The sequence below is a fragment of the Amphibalanus amphitrite genome, unplaced genomic scaffold (assembly GCF_019059575.1).
Source record: "Amphibalanus amphitrite isolate SeventyFive unplaced genomic scaffold, NRLGWU_Aamphi_draft 001288F_arrow, whole genome shotgun sequence".
Lineage (NCBI taxonomy): Eukaryota > Metazoa > Arthropoda > Thecostraca > Balanomorpha > Balanidae > Amphibalanus > Amphibalanus amphitrite.
The window spans coordinates 164,863-183,667 of NW_024882781.1; the positions used below are offsets into that span (position 1 = coordinate 164,863).

At 51.7% G+C, this 18,805-nt stretch overlaps 1 protein-coding gene across 2 annotated transcripts in view; it reads left to right on the top strand.

The window, feature by feature from the left end:
• Window positions 1-18,805, top strand: part of LOC122371887 (NADPH oxidase 5-like) — a 60,063-nt gene that overhangs the window by 30,853 nt on the left and 10,405 nt on the right. For both annotated transcript variants that reach the window (XM_043348654.1, XM_043348653.1), the window contains exons 2-5: window positions 3,336-3,430; window positions 3,756-3,867; window positions 4,704-4,801; window positions 18,101-18,221. In XM_043348654.1, the coding sequence (XP_043204589.1) occupies window positions 4,770-4,801; window positions 18,101-18,221 (153 nt within the window). In that variant the 5' untranslated portion in view covers window positions 3,336-3,430; window positions 3,756-3,867; window positions 4,704-4,769. The remainder of the gene's footprint in view (window positions 1-3,335; window positions 3,431-3,755; window positions 3,868-4,703; window positions 4,802-18,100; window positions 18,222-18,805) is intronic.

An 18,805-nucleotide genomic window follows, 5' to 3' on the forward strand; every position in this document is an offset into this window, starting at 1 on the left:
CCCGTGCAGCAGGTGACCTCGACAGAGCCTCCCCAAATGACTTCAGGTGGCTGACGACCGAGCAACGAGCCCACAGCCAGTTATCCTTGTCTGGATAATTTATTAAGTTATTTTTGTGCAGGCTGAAGACTTTCTTTCCACAAACTCATATAAGTCTTCTGTAACTCGGATGCACATAAATATTGAGCCCAGCATTCCTTGAGATTTACCAACCCTACTGTTGGTTGTGATAGAATAAACGTCTGCACATTTAAACATTATCTTGTTATCCAAAGGTATTTAGCGATCGGCAGTGATTTTTGTTCTTATCTGCACGTATTTGTTATCGGCATTGAGTTTAAATTGGCCCATCAACATCTGCAAAAAGCTCCGCGCATGACACGAATTCCATCCGATTGGATCAAACTGTCTGATGTGCATTCAAAAGGTAATGCATTGCAACGGGATCCAACTGAAGGGCTGTCCGGCACTGAACTTTACACCTTGTTACGACCAGTGAATGATCATACTTACAGCATCAGTGACAGAGTCCATGCCGCGCACGCTATGTCACCGCCGCCAGTATGCAGCGCTCCACCCGGGCTGGGGTCGAGCTGGGGGCTGGGGTCTGGGGGCTGGGGGCCAGGACCTGGGAGCTGGGGCTGGGAGCTGGAAGGGGGGGGGGCTGGATGCTGGGACTAGGGTCTGGGGGCATGGTACTAGCGTGGGCGGCTTGGGGATAGGAGCTGTGAACTGGGACCTGGGCCCAAGTGCGGTAAACTCAATTTGGGGTAAAATACCAAACTACCCCACTATGTAACTACAAAAATACTGCCCTAAAATTGAGTTTACCGCACTTGGTGAGATTGGACTAAGTGCCTAATGGCACCAAGTTAAGTAAACACAATTTTGGGGTAATATTTTTCTAGTTACCTAGTGGGGTAGTTTGGTATTTTACCCCAAATTGAGTTTACCGCACTTGGTGAAACTGGGCCTGGAGTTGGATTTAAGGGCTGGGGGCTGGTGAATGGGTGCCTGGTGCAAAGGACTAGGGACGGGGCTGAAGAGATACGTGATGGATGTCCGATGATGGCTGCTTCAACGAGGATGACGCCCCTCTCGCGTCATCTCTGAGGCCAGTCCTTGCTAACAGCCCCCAGCTCTCTGCATGCAGATGAGCTCCGAACGCTGACATGCTGGGAAATAAACACTGAAATCGGGGAGCTTGAAGGTCATGGAGTATAAGCAGGGAAGGGGAGATCGAGGAGAGGTGAAGCGGCAGAATGCAGCATGACTATCAGAGATGGATTAACATTAAGGGCTGAGGCCGCATGATGATTTTATAGGGGGAAGGAGTGATTAAAGGCCTGCAGGGCCAGGGGGAGGTGCGCGCTAAGCTAAAGCCCGTGACTGGCGCCGTCACCATCGCCTCACGTTTCATGTAACGAGATCATGTGCATACCCTTTACACTTTCACAGTGCCATAACGTCACTTTGCCACCCATATCAGTTTCTGAATCGAATATTTACTCATATACTTGACTGATATTGAAAAAGACACCTTGGGTTCTGAAGTCTGTTGTAATGACTCATTTTGAAAACGTCACGACCACCGGCAAAACTTCCCCGATGTTCTCATTAAACCCCAACTGTGATTTGTGTGACAGATATCATTGCCTATCGGTTGTCATTGTTCGTCACGGGTTCTCTCCAATGCATCACTCTTTTGTGTCTTGAGCTTTGTTTTTATCCTAATCCCACTAAACGCTATAGATAACGGTATCGCTTAACGGTATCGCTTGTAGCATCCGGCTCCACGTCAAAGATGGCTTGTCATATGTGCATAATCACCCTACTCAATAGGGTGAGTGCGTGGGGACGATTACCGGACACTATCGTCCACCATTACGAGTAGCCGTCCGCTGGCCAGTTCCCACTGCCGAGTGTTATAGCTCTCGCTGTCTACTGTCCAATTTCTGAGCTGTCCAGTCTGGCCATCCGGTGTCTTCAGTCAAACGGTTCAGTTAAATCTCCGGGCGGTATCGTCCCTCTGCCTGTCCCCTGTCCCCTGTCCCCTGTCCCTCCCCTGTCCCCTGTCCCCTGTCCCCTGTCCCCTGTCCCCTGTCCCCTGTCCCCTGTCCCCTGTCCCCTGTCCCCTGTCCCCTGTCCCCTGCCCCCTGTCCCCTGTCCCCTGTCCCTGTCCCCTGTCCCCTGTCCGCTGTCCCTGTCCCTGTCCGCTGTCCGCTGTCCCCTGTCCCTGTCCCTGTCCCCTGTCCCCTGTCCCCTGTCGCCTGTCCCCTGTCCCCTGTCCCCTGTCCCCTGTCCCCTGTCCCCTGTCCCTGTCCCCTGTCCCCTGTCCGCTGTCCCTGTCCCTGTCCGCTGTCCCCTGTCCCCTGTCCCTGTCCCTGTCCCCTGTCCCCTGTCCCCTGTCGCCTGTCCAGTGTCCCCTGTCCCCTGTCCTTTGTCCCCTGTCCCCTGTCCCCTGTCCATGTCCCCTGTCCCCTGTCCCCTGTCCCCTGTCCCCTGTCCCCTGTCCCCTGTCCCCTGTCCCCTGTCCCCTGTCCCCTGTCCCCTGTCCCCTGTCCGCTGTCCCTGTCCCTGTCCGCTGTCCCCTGTCCCTGTCCCTGTCCCCTGTCCCCTGTCCCCTGTCCCCTGTCGCCTGTCCAGTGTCCCCTGTCCCCTGTCCCCTGTCCCCTGTCCCCTGTCCCCTGTCCCCTGTCCCCTGTCCCCTGTCCCCTGTTCCATGCCGCCCGTCCAGTGTCTAGTCTCCGGTTGTTATACTCCCCCTGGTCCCCAGCTCCCGTGCCCGTGTCCGATGCCCATTGTCACGAGCCGCGGTCAGCCTGCAGCCCTTCCCGGCGTCATTCACCGTGACCTTGGCTGGACACTGGGCGGCGGTCGGCAGCAGAGCCCGGTCCGTGAACGCCCCCGGCAGTCCCCGCTCAATTTCAGACCGGAGCACGGGAGGGCTGCATGACACAACGCCTGTCCTCGAGTGCAGACAGACGCTAATGACAGGAGAATGGGAGGTGCCAGTTTAGTCTTTTTCAGTGCATCTCTGATCCTTTGATCTGAAACTTATGGTGTACTCTAATAGTTAATACCATGGTAACATATGGACTGAAGTGAAGCTTACTTTTTCCAGAGAGGGGATAAAAATGACTAGAGAAAGAGAGAGAGAGAGAGAGAGAGAGAGAGAGAGAGAAAGAGAGAGAGAGAGTGAGAGAGAGAGAGAGAGAGAGAGAGAGAGAGAGAGAGAGAGAGAGAGAGAGAGAGAGAGAGACGCTGTCGGGTCGGACCTCTGCGATGACCCCTGCTCTGGCCCTCTGCCCTGACCTGGCCCCTCTCTGTCGCAGGACGCCGCCGCCAATTTGTTCGGTCTGTTTGACTGGGACGGAGCCGGCTACCTGGACCAGAACGAGTGGATCGAGTTTCTCAAAGGCCGACAACAGTGAGCATCTCTGAGCGAGGGACAATATGAGGCTCCCTTGAAATAAATTAGTACACCTATTATACACGAAATTAGTTATTCATGGACAATGAACCACCACAACTTTGTTTTTGTCATTTTACTACAAATATTAAGATATTTAAATATTTAAATATTGCCTTTATACATTTAAATTTTCATAATCCTTTTAAATGCAAACTTCATATATTGCGTCGTCGTCGTCAATTTCAAAAGCCTGCAAACCTTCACAATAAATTCCATCGACATTACTCTGGCTGACCTCCTGCACCCCAGTGACGGGCCGTGTTCGTTTGACTCGCTGCAGGACAAACCAGCAGCGGGAGCTGGTGGAGGTCATCGAGACGGCCGCCTACCTGATCTGTGGCTACCAGGACGTCACCCTCGAGCGCTTCGCCAGCATCCTGCAGGCCAAAGGCGTGAGTCCCCTCCCCCCCCCCCCCTCCTTCCGAATCATACATGTTTTGTGCCGTACACTGCTGAATTCGCATTGCTTCCTCTTCGTTTTCATTGATGTTATCGTCTTAGGGAAGACCCACAGCATGCAGACTAACTCCTTTTTACCTGTACCTATTATTGATAGTCCACAAGCCTACCATCGTCATGTAAGTAAGACTAAATTAGGAGCTATTTCGTTCAATAACAGGTGATCCAGTTGTGCTGAAGTAATTGCTTAAAACCATTGTTGAACGTTGCGTTACCGAGTTGCATTAATTATTACTCACGTCTTCAGCAATGTCAATAAGATACGAGCTATGACGTGTGATCACTGTTCCGGCCAAGTCTCAAGTAGCATCGAACTATTTCTGTATCCGCCCGGCCAAGTCTGTCCACACAGCTGGGCCTACCGTTTATCTCCGACTGGGCGATATCGCCTGTGCCAGCTCATACCTCGATCCTCCCCTATCGGCCGTTATCGGAGAGCCACCTACCCGTCTGTTACTGCTGTCGGCCCCCGTGACCGTGGGAAAAACTGGCCACCGGCGGAACTGCAGGAATGCCGGAACTATGTGAAAAACGCCGCCGTTATTCACCAGGCCACGGGGTTATCAAACTGCTGACTGTTAGGATTATCTTATTGTGCGGCGGAACTCACAAGTCAGAGGGTTTACGGATGCTAAAAACAACTAGTTGCACATCGAAAAGGTTTTAATATCGTTATACATTTTGTTGACTTATGTCACGCTAACAAGTGCGCCGTTTACTAACTCCCAGCACGCCTGGCACCATGACCTGACAGTGTGGCTCGTTACAGGTCGCTCAGAAGTTCTACCGCATCCTGCAGGAGAAAACCAACAACCACGTGACGGTGGAGGGCGCCATGGACTTCATCGCCAACCTGAGCAACGCCAGGTGGGTCTCTGGTGATTTACAGGGGCACACATAAACGACCAGCGTCATTGTTTTTAGCATAAGCAAGATGCTTGGTATGTTTATAATCATCCCGTGCATGATACCTTTATAATATGCGCCCTATTATAATCTGCGCCACTTATAACATGTTTGCTTTTTCGCCGAATTAGTTTTCATCGCCTCCATCACTGCACTATCCTGCACGTGCCAGAAAAAGAAGGCAACATTCCCTCCGCTGGGTCAGTCCTGTCCGATAAGATTTCTCTCGCCTGTCCCTGCATAGAATGGCATGAGCTGGCTCATGTCACCTGGTGAAAGTGGATATGTTAAATAATTCAACACATGTTCTAAAGATTGCTTGGTTGAGTGTCGCCCTACACTTTCATGTGCATAGACCGTCATGTTCTTGGGCTTCTTCGCTTTTTGTGTCTAGATACGATCCCACTAAGCACTTAGATAATACATATTATTTCTACGGTTACGGATTGTTGACTGCAATGTGAATTGCAACTCTTCCTCTCGCATGATAGAATAAAGCTCAGCAAGTGCTTAGAGAATGGAGCAAGGAACAAGTGGATTTTCCCTTCAACAATGTCCGCCACCGGTGATAGAGCCGTTAGAGCCTGGAAATAACGGTGCCTCTAACCACGTGTCGCTGCATACTCGACCGACCCCGCGGGAGGCTCAGGGGTCGCTCCGTCCCCGGTCCCAAATAGCACTGGGGAGACTCGGCGGGGGGCCTGTTCCCTCCGAATGGACCTACCGCCTGACCGGAGAACGAGCATTGACGCAGGGATGGGTCCGCGGCATTTCCAGTCCGGAATGTCGAAAACAAGTGAGCGACCATCCGGGTAATTCCACAGTGCGGCACACTTTGGGAGCCGGAATGGTTCCAGCGTCAGACACCAGACGTCAGCACTGAGTGTGTGACTGATGGGTGAGATCGGAACCTGAGGTGGGCCCAATCCGCCACCAGATGGCTCTGAGGTATCTGAGACCAAGGGAGACCGTCTGGGCGGCAGCTGGTCGGCGCCAGGACCCAGTTTGTGGCTCTGGTTTGTGGTGTCAGTGGCTGCCGGCTGACTCGCTGCGAAAATCGAGCAGGGGTAGATGGCGTCATGATTGAAGATACCAGCGCTCAGTCGCGTCTCAATTGTAGACAACTGCATGCTATTGGCGTTTCACCGTCTGCGTCAAGTAATTCAATGGAATGCCGAAGTGTCTTTGTGTTCATTCTTTTACACTGCCCAACATAAAAGCGGCATAGTTGCATCATGTTCGGGCGTCATTGGAGGTGATAAGACGGCGATGAGTCAGTGAAGCTCGCTTATCTCCGAGCATTGACCCTCGCCTTGCCGATAAATTCTCCGGACGGCGCCGCGGCCGGTGACGGTTGTCTGGGTAGCTGAGAGCCGTTCCACCAGGCAGCGCTAGTGTCACCGACACACGGCCACCAGACGGCTCTGTGGTCGCTGATCGCTGGGCCAGTGCTTGCACAGCCACCTGCATGACAGTGCACGATTGATTGCGGTGCCTACTGCAGTAGTGCAGTGGACAGCCTGCAGTGCACTGTGGTGGTACACGCTCACTCACGGCTCAGTCACGGCTAACTCACGGCTCACTGAGTTCCGTCTTTGAGACTGTCCAGTTGGGGCAGGCTGGATTGGTCACTAAGCCGTACAGACGGTCATCCTGGAGACCATGCTCAAATGTAATGGCCTGGGGCTGCCCTCACCTGCTGATATAACTGATGACACTGCTGGCTCGTAGCAGAGATTCGGGACCAAGAAAATGACCAGTGGATTCATAATTCAGTCGGATGCGTTCAGCAGCCGGGTAGTGGAACGATTTTGTCGGGTGTGAACATAGCCATTCCATTTTTATTGCTATTTACTTTGAATAAAAATGTACGAAAATGCAACTTAGATTCGATAGCCTGTGTTTTGTAGCTCCGACTACTAAATGATAGGTGGTGACAAGTGTTTTCGGTTTTTTAAACATTCGTTTCCGGAGCTTCGACACAAACTCTATCTTCGTCTCGCTTAGGTGTTATATTCAATAAGAAGGTAGAATGGACAAGTATTTTTCTCACAAGCTCCAATCTTGCGTCGAATGTGAGTTGGTTACCAATATTATTCGCTGCGGAGACACCCGCCCCCTCAAGTAACGCAATAACCGGTGCATTTCGTAGCAAGCTGATTATTGGTGAAAGAACATTGCGTGCACGTATTTCATCTACGCGTGTTTCAGACTCAAAGGCATTATCTTTTCCCTCAAATCACTCATGCGTGTATCTTTCTGAACACCGAGCTTCTCACAAAGTACAACCCATGATGGCAGTAAACAAAAGCCCCGCCCGGCCCACCATGCAATAACCGATTTGCTGCGCCCCTCGCCACCTCCAATCTCAGCTCTGTGGGGAATGTTTCGTGTGCCACGCGCGCGACCGCCCGCTCGCTCCGCCCTTCTCAATCGCTCCTGATGGGCGCCTCGTGTGCGCTGAGCGACCATTACTGAGCAAGCTGTGCCGTAAATGGATGTAACCGCCGCCACTGGCCGCCGCTCCGACATGAGCTGCTACAACACCACACGGCACTCAGATTTGTCAGCTTCGTGTGGGTCGTTTGCCAGTGTACTTCATAGGCAGTAGGCACTCTTTAAATTGAACGTAGCTTCCCCAGACAAATAACGTCATCGAAATATTTTTGAACATTTTTAGCTGAGCTGTTATAAAGTTAAGTTGTTAACTTAACTAAAATCAGGAGGTAAATTATCAATAAAAAGCAATATAAAGGCACAAATTTCAGGGGCGGATCCAGCTCAGATTTTTTTTTGGGGGGGGGGGGGGGGACAAACTATAACAATTAATCGATTCTTTCCATGCCTCGTCCATAGGCGTAATGTTAAAATTATGCCGTTTGGGAGGGGCAAATGCCCATTTTGCCCCCCCCCCTTGATCCACCACTGACAAATTTTATCGTCAGTTAATTAAAATACAGCGTTACCCTTGCGCTTACATAAGCATTAACCTTCGCCCCAGTGGGGGGGGGGGGGGGCATATGTTACCACCCTGTCGCGTTTTTCGCGTGTGAATAAAAAACCGCGCCGCGCCGCTTGGAGTAGCTTTTTGTACATCAATTTTGGACAATGTGTGAAATTTTCGACCCCAGGTCATGTCAGGTCAGGTCACCAGGTCAAGTTAACTGACAAAGCCTAAAAAAGTTTGCAATCATGTCCAGCCTGCAGTGTTTGTCAGAGAGGTTTCAAACTTGGTGGATTGCATGATGTTATGGGCGCCTATAATTTGTATATCTCGGATTTTTTATATCCGTGACCTAAGGTCAGGTCAGTGGCGTGACCTTACCATTATAGGTAAGTCAATGGAGAAAAACGAAAATGCCTCTAGATCCGTGTGTACGCATAGGAACAGTCCAAATATTTCAGAATCACAATGATTTGGACCACTCGTGACGACCAAGGTGTCGTTTTTGCTGATAGCCTCTAGAAAGGTCATCCGAGGTCATTTGAGGCTACAAACAGATTTTTGCCAATAATTCTCGATTGGAAAGAGATTGAACGCTGGGGATGGCCTCATTGTGTTCGTCTTGCCGAGACGCATCGACTGATATGCGACATGACCTTTTCCGGTCAGGTCATGACCTTGACCTGAGGTCAAATTTTCAAGTTGACCTTTCAAGGTCAAATTATAGTTCATTCGACGCGTCTCGGTGAGAGGAACACGATTCTGGCAATAGAAATATCATGGCTTTTTTTAGTCAAAAGTTATTGTCGAAACACACTTTTCGTAAAAACAGCTATTTTTGGAGTTTTTGCCCCCTTGAGGCTAAACCGTTGACCTGAGGTCATTTTTGATGATGACCTTATCATAAGAAGCGTTCAAAAGCTATCGATTGCTTTTCCATGCGTTTTTCTAGCTATCATAGTTCCTGAGATAATGGCATGTTTTCTGAAAAATATAATGACAATTCGCAAATTTTGACCTTTGATGACCTCTGGTGACCTCAATATTGTTCTAAGATGAAAAATGACTGCAATACTTTCAAACGTACGCATTGAGAGCTATCGACTGCATTTTACCGCGTCTTTCTAGCCCTCTTAGTTTTTGAGTTAGAGGTGGGTGGTAACAATATTGCCCCCCCCCCCCCCCCCACCCACTAGGGCGAAGTTGGCTGAGACCGCCATTGGGGCGCGCATAAGCTATACTGTAAATTGCCTTAGACCAAATATCACAATACAAGAAATGACAATGAAATAGTTTGCATGTTCAATGTTCATGCTAGGTAGAATCAGAAAGCAATCAAAACATTGTGCAAGGCTAGCTCAGGAATCTTCCATGACAGTGAAAGTTTAGCGGGAATATCGAGTTTACAAAGAAGATCTATCAATCGGTCGAAGGGGTTACAAAAAGTGACCACGCCAGCCTCAAGACACGCGCATCTGTCCCAGTGAGTGATTGTCATCCAGCGGCGAGCACGGTAAGTCACTGTTGTGTAAGGTTCACCGGCCACCGTTCGCCGGCGATTTTCAATCAATAAACGAGTGAAGAAAGTTGCCGGTGCTGCGACCGCGGTGTTTATCATAAGTACATCTAAATAAGCGGCCGTGGGTGCCCTGGGCTGCCACAGGGCTCTGATCTACGAGCGCTATGATTTCAGAGAAGTTTTATCTCAGTCAGGTAGCGGTAAAAGCCGAAAGCCCTGCGGCACCCCGCGGAGCCGATATTTGGGACACTTGGGCCGAACGGAATGGATGGAGGCTGTTTCAAAGTCTCTAATAACGACCAGAACTCGTGCATGGCACTGACATCTACGGGCGGTGACTCGTGATTGATGTAGTTCCGTGACTCGATGACTCGTGATTCACGAAATATGGTAATACTCGGAAAGTTAAAACCCGTGAAGCGTGTAATGACTGGGCACACTAAGTGTGGGACTGAGACTTGCCTAATATACGGCTGAAAATGAGCTCATGCACGGCGTGAATGGGTCACAGATGACTGACATCCGCTCGATGCCACGACGTCTGTTCTGGGCCCACGGGTCACCGATGATTCGATATTCCGTGTCACAAAAAACACACCGACATGACGTGACCTCCAAAGCGTGAAAGAAGCAATGTTTCGCCGTCGTGAGCGAGCAATGCCATTGCCGGCCAATTATCCTAATTGCCGGGGTTTTATTGCTTTACGCCCTTGTGCACTTCACGCACTTTTCTTTGTGATATGGCCTCTAAATGCGGCCAGCGGTGACCGGGCCAGCTTACGGCAGAAGTTAAGACTGTGTCTCTGCGGGTCCTCCTGCAATGCAGAGCTAATTAGGCACCGTTTGCGTCTGCTGAATTCAGCACTACCTGTAGTAATTCGTCTCCTACAGCGGCGTGAGCCAACCCCAGACGGTTCGACCTCTCCGGGTAACACTTCCCAGTGACTGTGATGGAACAGGGGCCGAATCATGCATTAGCTTAGAGTCATCGGTCCATCACATTGTCAACGTATCTGTTGGGTCTTGACGGAATTAATCTCATCCGAGACACAATGAAATATCTGTCATCATTTTTAGAGCTCGCCTGATCTGTCAGAAATGGACAAGCGATCGTCGGTCTTTTCATCCATGAATATTGAAATAAGAATTCTAAGCGTGAGAACCTACGTTTCAAAACATTGGTCTCGTGCGCCAGCCTTTTTCAAAATAACACTAGAAGCGTTGAAAGTAGTTTACACCTAACTCAATGCACATTAGCCATCATTATGCAATTTATAAATGTTCTTTTTTGAAGACGAGTCTCCCACAAGCTAGGAACCAAAATCACACTCGGAGCCAACCACCTGTGATCATTAACATACCAATCGACTGCTGAAACCTGCTCCAGGTTTTTAGCACCCAAACCTGAAGACATAGCCTGTTTGAGCCATTATCTCCAAAATGAGAGTCATGGCCGTCGCCGGCGCCGTTCCTCGCACCACGGACGGCGCGGCGTTGGGTGCCATTTACCGTTCCGCTCACGTAGAGCGGTGGCCGCGGTGACCCGGGGGCGCGTCAGTGGGCTGTTTGGAGGGCCCTGTCCGGCGCACTGCTCGGCCGCCCCCGGGTCCGAGAGCCGCGCCCCCGGCACTGGGTCGCGGTCAGTGGCGGCTCCTCAGACAGACCCGCAGCTCCGTAATCCGGAGCTGCTGGGGCCGGTCAGCGAGCGCTCCTAGGCAGGTGTGAGGTGCGGACGGTATTTCATGGATGGTATGTGCTGAGATCGTCTCCAAACCCATGTAAGCGGCTCATGAGTGTTGACTTAAATGTCAGCGACTGTTCTGTAATATTTATGACCTAATGATTAGTCAGAAAGATTCACGATGACTGCTCGTTTTTACAAAACACAGGCAAGATAATGCGCTGAAGACACGGAAACTTTGAAGCTACCACACGGTCGTGGCGACCAATCCATTCTCGTTGGTTGTCACTGTCTCTCGCACGGCCGCTCGGCAACAGCGCACGCCTCAGAGGGCTAGGATAACAAGCTCCATAAACTTGCACACAAAAACATTCCCGGTCCCGGTATCGTGCGCGTGTGAGTTACCTTCGTGATATATGTGAGCCGGGCGCAGTTATAAAGGTCAATTAGTCCCGACCTGGAATAAACGAGAGTGGGGATGATAATTCACCAGCTATTTCTGTAATTACTGTTGTTTTTACGACCCATCTTCCACGCCTTTTGAAGTCGCTCTAGTAGTTTATCGTTTCCGAGCAACCAAATATGGTACAGTATGTTACCTATTCTACTGCTCAGGTCCTCGTTTCGCTTTCCTGGGATTCCAATGTAGCTATTTTTGCAGAAAATATTCATGTTTCATCGAGCATGTTTGCTGAAAATTAACCAGTCAGGAAAATATACCCATGCACACCAACTCCGAAACGTTGCATCAAGTCCTGTCTAATGACAAAGATTCCGGCAGTATCGGGCGCGTCCGGGCGGCCCGGAGAACGCATGTGTCGCCCCCGGCGGCGCCCACCCTCGTCTCCGTCATCCCGGGCCGTCCCGGGCCGTCACGAATCCGACCTAATCACAGACCTGGCGCGGCGGCGGCGGCGGCGCGGGTCCGTTTGAGATGCTGTTGTAACGCCGGGTCAGTCGGCTCGGGGCACGCGTCTCCGCGTACCGACGGAGGAGGGCGCCGACCACTGCATATCGGGATGTCATGGCGCAACATACGCCGACAAACAGTCGCGTAAGTCGATCGGGTGCGGTCTGACCTGCGCGTCAGGTCGGAGCCGCCGCCGACAGCGGTGACAGCGTGCCGGAAATAACGACATGCTGATGACGCCCCGCCGTGAGCTGCGACCGCGCACCGCTGGCCGCGGCGGCGCGCTCTGTGCCCGCCAATTTGACTCCGATATTCGTGTAATTACAGGCCTGGTGGGCGATCGAGTAATGTGCTGAATTGAAAAATAAGCGAGAAAGGGAATGTTTATTAATGCCGAGTGGCGCCGATCGCCGGCGAGGGATGCCGCTGACGCGATGACGCCATCGTCTGATGACGCCGCTCGGGGCGCCGCCGGTGACCCGTGGTGACCTGTCGGACCGGCGCCGACAGGATGTCGCCCATCCCTGGTGGCCAGTCTGCGCCGCTGATGACGGCCGCCGGCCGGCGGGTCACGATTCAGACCGCTCCTTTGGGTGTCTGGGTGACGGCCCGACCAGACCCCGTGATTAATTGGTCACGATGGATGGTCTGGCGCCTGTGTCGCCAAACGAGCTTCTTCAGAGAAAGTCAACTCCTCTGGCGCTGAGCGGGGCAGTTCACTGAGAAATAAATGGCGTCTGCAGGAAAACCCGAGCTGTGGAAAATGAGACGGCAGCAGACGCTTGCAGGGTGGTTTGTGATCGCTCTTTGACGAGCAAGGGGACTGCAAGATGTGATATTCAAAAGGAAAATCCCATCAAAGAAAATCAGTGTCAATTTCAATAACAATGACCTGCAATCATAGTTGTGCCGTACATAAAACTACATCTGAAGCTGCTAGCACACCTAGCACTGAAGGGCATTGGAATGGTCGTGCCGTACTGGATTCAGCAAACCTGGATTCTGATAGTATGTCTATTTCGGGGTCGTTAAACCACATAATTTGCAATCCTTTCCCGTAATCATACAGAATGCACGACGAACATAACTTTTAGTACACCAGTTTGCTCCAACAAGCTCCAACCACTAGCACGGCTGGTAACTACAATCAAAACCAACTCCTCCACGGCACTGCACACGGTGACACTGTGAGAGTGAAGCTCTCCGGTCTGACCTGCTGCACGGTATGCCAGTCGAGACTGCTGGGCCGTCGGCTGCGTTGGCGGCGCTCGGGCCTGCACTTTGCGGCCAAACAGTGAAAGTGGAGCCGCAAGGAGGCTGCGCTGCCGCCGCCGAGCGCTCGGCCAGTCGATCGGACGTCAGTCGGAGGCAGAGACTGGACGGTGATGGTTCCGACGTTACGCAGCTGATGTGACTGGTGTGGGTGATGGCCAGAAGAAGCGCGTAGTGCGACACTGCCAGAGGTCGCCGCTAAACTTGCTGCCACAGAGACTGACACCGGCGGGTGTGAGCGGGCTCGATTTTGTGATCGATTCTGCACCAGCACCCCGTGAAGTTACGACCAAGGCACGATCCGTTCATCGCTCGGCATCTCTCCCACGCGGGCGTCAGCGCTCATCAAAAGTCGTTTGAGAGATCGCCGATCGTCATCGAATTTCGCCCGTCATCGCGTGCGTTCGCCAGTCACCGTCTCGCGTTACCCGTGTCACCTCGGGTCACCTCCCGTCGCCGAGCGTCCCGAGCGTCAGAGCAGCGCTCGTAGCGCTGATGCCGCTGCGAGGGCCAGTCGGCGGCGCGCGCTGAGGGATGCGGGAGTGGCTCGGAGCGCCGCGCGGCCGGCCGGCAGACATGTAGATGTCCGCTACCGGGGAGATTCGCCTCCCCGGCTACAGGGTGCGCAAACGACCGTACGACAGCCGCTGGTCGCCCAAGCTGCTGGAACATATGACCAGGTGAGCGGTGGATAGAGGACATCACAGGAGAATGCTGCAAACGAGATAAAAGCGCACGGAAAAGGGAGCGTGGATGGGTTGATGGCTTAATGGCAGAAAATTTATATACGAATTATTTGCTTGGTTTGAACAGCATCCCGAATGATGGTGCTCACTTGTTGAACATCTCATTTAGTACCCCATCTCTTCTAGCCATGAAATATAGCAACATGACTTTTATTTGAGTGTAATACCGGTTGCTGATTCCTTATCACATGTAGGTACTTATCTGCTGAAGGATATAGGTAGTGACACAAACGATCGGTTACGGCCTAGTTTCTGTTAGATATGTGTTTGGCTTGCAGCTTAGGTGTGATAATGTGCCACATCTGCAGGAATCTATGAGGGGAACCGGTTTGGTTTATGATATAGTCTCTGTCATATGGATGCTGGGATTTAGCTGTTGGTGGATGATTGGCGCTTCATGCAGCTGCCATGCTTCCGAAACATCTAATTACTACTTGCCATGTGATTGCATGTCTGAGACGCGTTACCCGTCATTCTGCATAATTAATGAAGTCAAGCAAGTTAGGAGCGTGCCATATTTTCGAATGAAGCAACCCAGTCTGGTGAAACTGGCCATTCTGCTTCCACTCAGTTTTTCTTTTTAAATAAATATTTATTTCAAAATGTGTACGCGCAAAATCTGTAACTTTCAAAACTGTACTGTGATATATTTGGCTAGCTGAGAAGGGTGGATCACTTTGCATGTGGTCAGTGGTGCACTACTGGCTATTGTGACACCACTGCATCACGCCACAGTGTAGCAGCCTATACGACAGGTGGCTCTCGGTCGTGTCTCGGCCCAGATACCGTCCGGCAGCCCCATCCCGGCCCATTCACGCCACGCTCGGTAAAAACGGTGGCGTGAGCATGAGCTACTGGAGCGCCGGCCGGCCGCGTGATTGGGGTCTGACCGGCCGGCCGTCCGCCGCTCCTAACCAACCGGCGCTCACGGCTCTCAGTCTCCCCAGGTCCCTCGTTCGGCGGCAGTATCTGCCAGCCGGTCTGATTTACGGGGTGTTTTCCAGGGGCGCGAGCCAGGGCGTGGTCGGAGCAGGCTGGCTTCGGGGATCGGGCAACATAGCGCTGGTCTCCGTACCGACCGGTCGCTGCTGACCGCTATTTAAATTCACACTTCAAACCGATCAGGCACTGGTTTTATTGGCTGTTTTCGCTACTCTGAGCTGGTGCCCTGCGCTTGTCATGTGCTTATCGCCTGCTTGTTGTCATCACGACCCTCCTAAAAACGCCGCCGGTCTTGGTCCGCTCGTCACCTTACAGCGCTCGCCACGCGCCGGCGACGGACGGCCGTGGGGATACGCTGCAATACGGGCGGCGCAGTCCCCAGAACCGCAACTCGGCATAGAACACTAACACCAAGCTGGGGTCAGGCGCTGGCGCTGCATCTTACCGAGTACATTTTATTTTTAGGAAAGGAAGAATGACACCGTTATAGCTACACACACTCCATGCATTCAAGCTAATGCTTTTTGAGGTGTAAAATTTGTGCTTTAACGCCATTTTGAAACATGCGGGAAAAAATAAAACATAAGTTTTGTGGTATAATCTACACCCACGCCTATTTCACTGTGACTGCACATACTAAGACCATATCCGATCTACCTCTTCACTCACCCATTCTCAGGAACTGCAGACGTGCATTTCTGCCGGAGCGCGATACCCATAAACTCTCCGGGCGCCATAAAGCCCGTCGCCGCCGGTCACGGGGCCGTGGGGCCGGCCCGTTAGCGACTACTAATGGTTATGGATCTGGACTTACCGTGCAGCGGCGGCTGCCTCCTCCGCGGCGCGGTGAGCAGCCGCCGCTGATGTACGGCGATTGTCTGTGGCCGCCGGCGGTGCTGCCGGGTGCCGTCGGCCGCCCTCCGCCGCCGCTCGGCGCTGACTTATGTCGGCCCTCTGCTGTGACGGTAATGACAGGTGGCAGGAGCTGCGTCGACCACGGGCCGCCGCTCTGGGTCAACTGGCTACAGGCTGGCGGTTTTTCGCCTATTGCCCGCATCAGTCCAGTTGTATTGATTGATTCGCCGGGCGGACTAAAGTGCTTTAGGACATAAGCACAGTTGGCTAGTTCCTCAAGGCACTTCCGGTCCCGTAGCTCAGTTGGTAGAGCGTTGGACTCCGCGTGGTGACTGGTGAGAGCACGCGTTCCCGGTTATAACAGTCCGGGTTCGAAGCGCGACGGGCGCTTGACATTTATGGACCTCCTGTCAGGTATGGTTGCGGTTGGTGGCAGGCCGTAGCCAGGCGAAGTCAGTGAGGGGACCGGTCGTGCGCGGCTATGTGCGCACGTTAAACTTTGGGCTCTAAATTCTGCCATAGAACTGGAATTGCGCGATCGGAGGGTAGAGAGCATGGTCACCGCAACAAGCTTCGCTTAGCGGTGGCTCTGTCCTTATGAATTCTTCCTATCAATAGGTTCGGACTAAATTTATTTAAAAACAGTTCCTCAAAGCATTTGCAATAGATCATAATTTGGCCCATTCATAGCATTTATTTAAACAAGCAATTAACCAAGCAATTAGCAATTAAGCAATTGCTTGGTTAAATCAGAATGAGCCAAATCTACATAATCTGAAACGGAAAACCGATTTTTTCAGTGTTGTTGGCTAAGTCTTTCGAACAGAGTCGTGCTATAACCGATGGGTGCTCGACACAAGTAGGACACATGTTTTACAGGAAACACAAACTCATTTTATGCTCGCTTCCGTATGCATGACTCTCCTTCATAAATAAGCGGGGACTGACTTTGCTGACAGGTTATGTCAGCTAGTTTTGACTTCGTCACGCGGCATCATCCGTATGTGAGCAATCTACGTGTTTTACAGCAGAAAACACGGCATTCAGTTCCGCCTTGCTGTGGTTCGATGCCGTAATTCGACTACTGATCGACAGCATGTACTGACGGGGCTCATGCCCGTAATTACCTATGATTTTGGGTAAAATGATACCTGAAGAGGTCATAGCTATCGAAGTTATTACTGCCAACCGAGAGGTAACCGGTGATCCTGATCTATGATCCGTCCTGTGCTACTTACGTTAGATACATGTGCTCACCTAAAACGCGCATAAATAATAAATAATTTTTACCCATCTTAAATATTGTCATTTTGAAGTTATCTACCGCTCCTTATACCGTGTTTCCGGTATAAAAAGGGCAAACTAAACAACCCTCACTGTGATAAATGCAAAATGAAACAACCCGAGCTGCTGTAACCAACCATAGTTGATGGTATTTCACGATTCTCGATTTCAAGTACGCTTCATAACTCCATTTCTTCTGACACTCCAGAAAATGCTGCTGTGCTTGATTTCAGTATGAAATTTATTTACAGCAACATACAAATATTTCCCAAATATTTTACCCGTGAAGCTCAACAGACACCTGAGCCCACATACATCACACGCCTAATGAGGTTGCTTGGTTGGCAGCTCCGCGCCATTTGCGTCACCTGCTTCTTTCCCGACGCCTTTTGGTGGTTTGTTTGGCTGGCTTTACGAGCTGCCGGTCGGCCCGGGGGCAGTGGCCGGGTGGGTTTCACACGGCACTCTGCCTGTCGGAGCCGTCACCGGTCACCGGCTGTGAGCCGTTCCCGACGACTGTGGTCGGAGCAGTGGACGCAGTGCGGTCCGCCGGCAGTGTCACTGCGGTCTGTTATCAGTGTCACTGCGCCCGGCCGTGCTCACGCCGCGCCCGAGCACTGAACTCGGCCGCACGTGCTGAATGCCTCGCGTGCCGCGCTACAATAAGTCGCTCACGTGCGCGCTGGGATGAGGAGAACCATGTGGTGTTTCGGAGGGATTTTCTCACTGCGGTGTCACGGAACAGTGTGTTGTTCTAACGAGACCACGTTTTGGTGCATCCGGTACCACTGGTGGGCCTCATTAACTGGCACAATGGTGCCGTACATGTAGTATTTGTTGAATTTAAGGTAATGAATAAACCTTTTGTATTCCTCATCTAACATAGGTATCTCTCTTTTCGACATAATAAGAGCTATAAACCTATTGCATCTTTGCTAACCAAGCAGTAACTGATTCTGAAACAGCCCGTAATTCAATAGACGAATAATGCAGAAGTTTGTTCTTACATAGTTCTTATCGAACTTCGACGAACACTTAGTTGCATCAATGCTTGCTTACTATTACGTTCGTTCTATAAATTGCACTGATTTGTTGTTCTGTTTTCAGACCTCGCACTGGATTTACCAAAGAGAACCTAGAATGGCTGGAGCAGTTGTTCAGAGGTCAGCTGAAGAATTCTCAGGAGCTTCACCTGGACGACTTCACCAAGATCGTCCACTCCAAAAATGTGAGCTATATTCATATTTTATCATCATCATACAGGTCGCTTGTTGTCGGGGTAGACTCCTGTTTCCTTTTGACTGCGCTTTTGTCTGTTCTTTCTTCCTTATATCCCTTCTTGCACATCTTTCTTTTCTCGTGCCCGCCTCCGTCTCACGGTCCTCTGCTGAGGTATCGCCCGTCGCCTCGGTTGACCGGAAATCCCCGGAAGAACGGCCATAACGCAGCAGTCCACATGTTTCTTCCACGTCCACCGTGGTGACATGTTGACCGTCTGCTGCCCACCGTCCATCGGTCACCGTCCACCGTCCACCGTCCACTGCCCACCGTCCGCTGTTCACCGTCCACCGTCCACTGTCCACCGTCCACTGTCCACTGTCCACCATCCATCAGTCATCACCCATCGGTGGCCGTCCACCATGCAACGTCCGCCATGTATCTCGTGTCGAGTCGTGGCGAGTCAACAGGCCGACACAGCCTCTGCACGTACTGGCGGTAAGGTCTGGCTCAACAGAGCCCCCGGTCATTGCTGGCACCGCCTCCTCCCCCCTCCCCAGCCACCCTCGGCCCCTCCCCCTCCTCCAGCAGCCC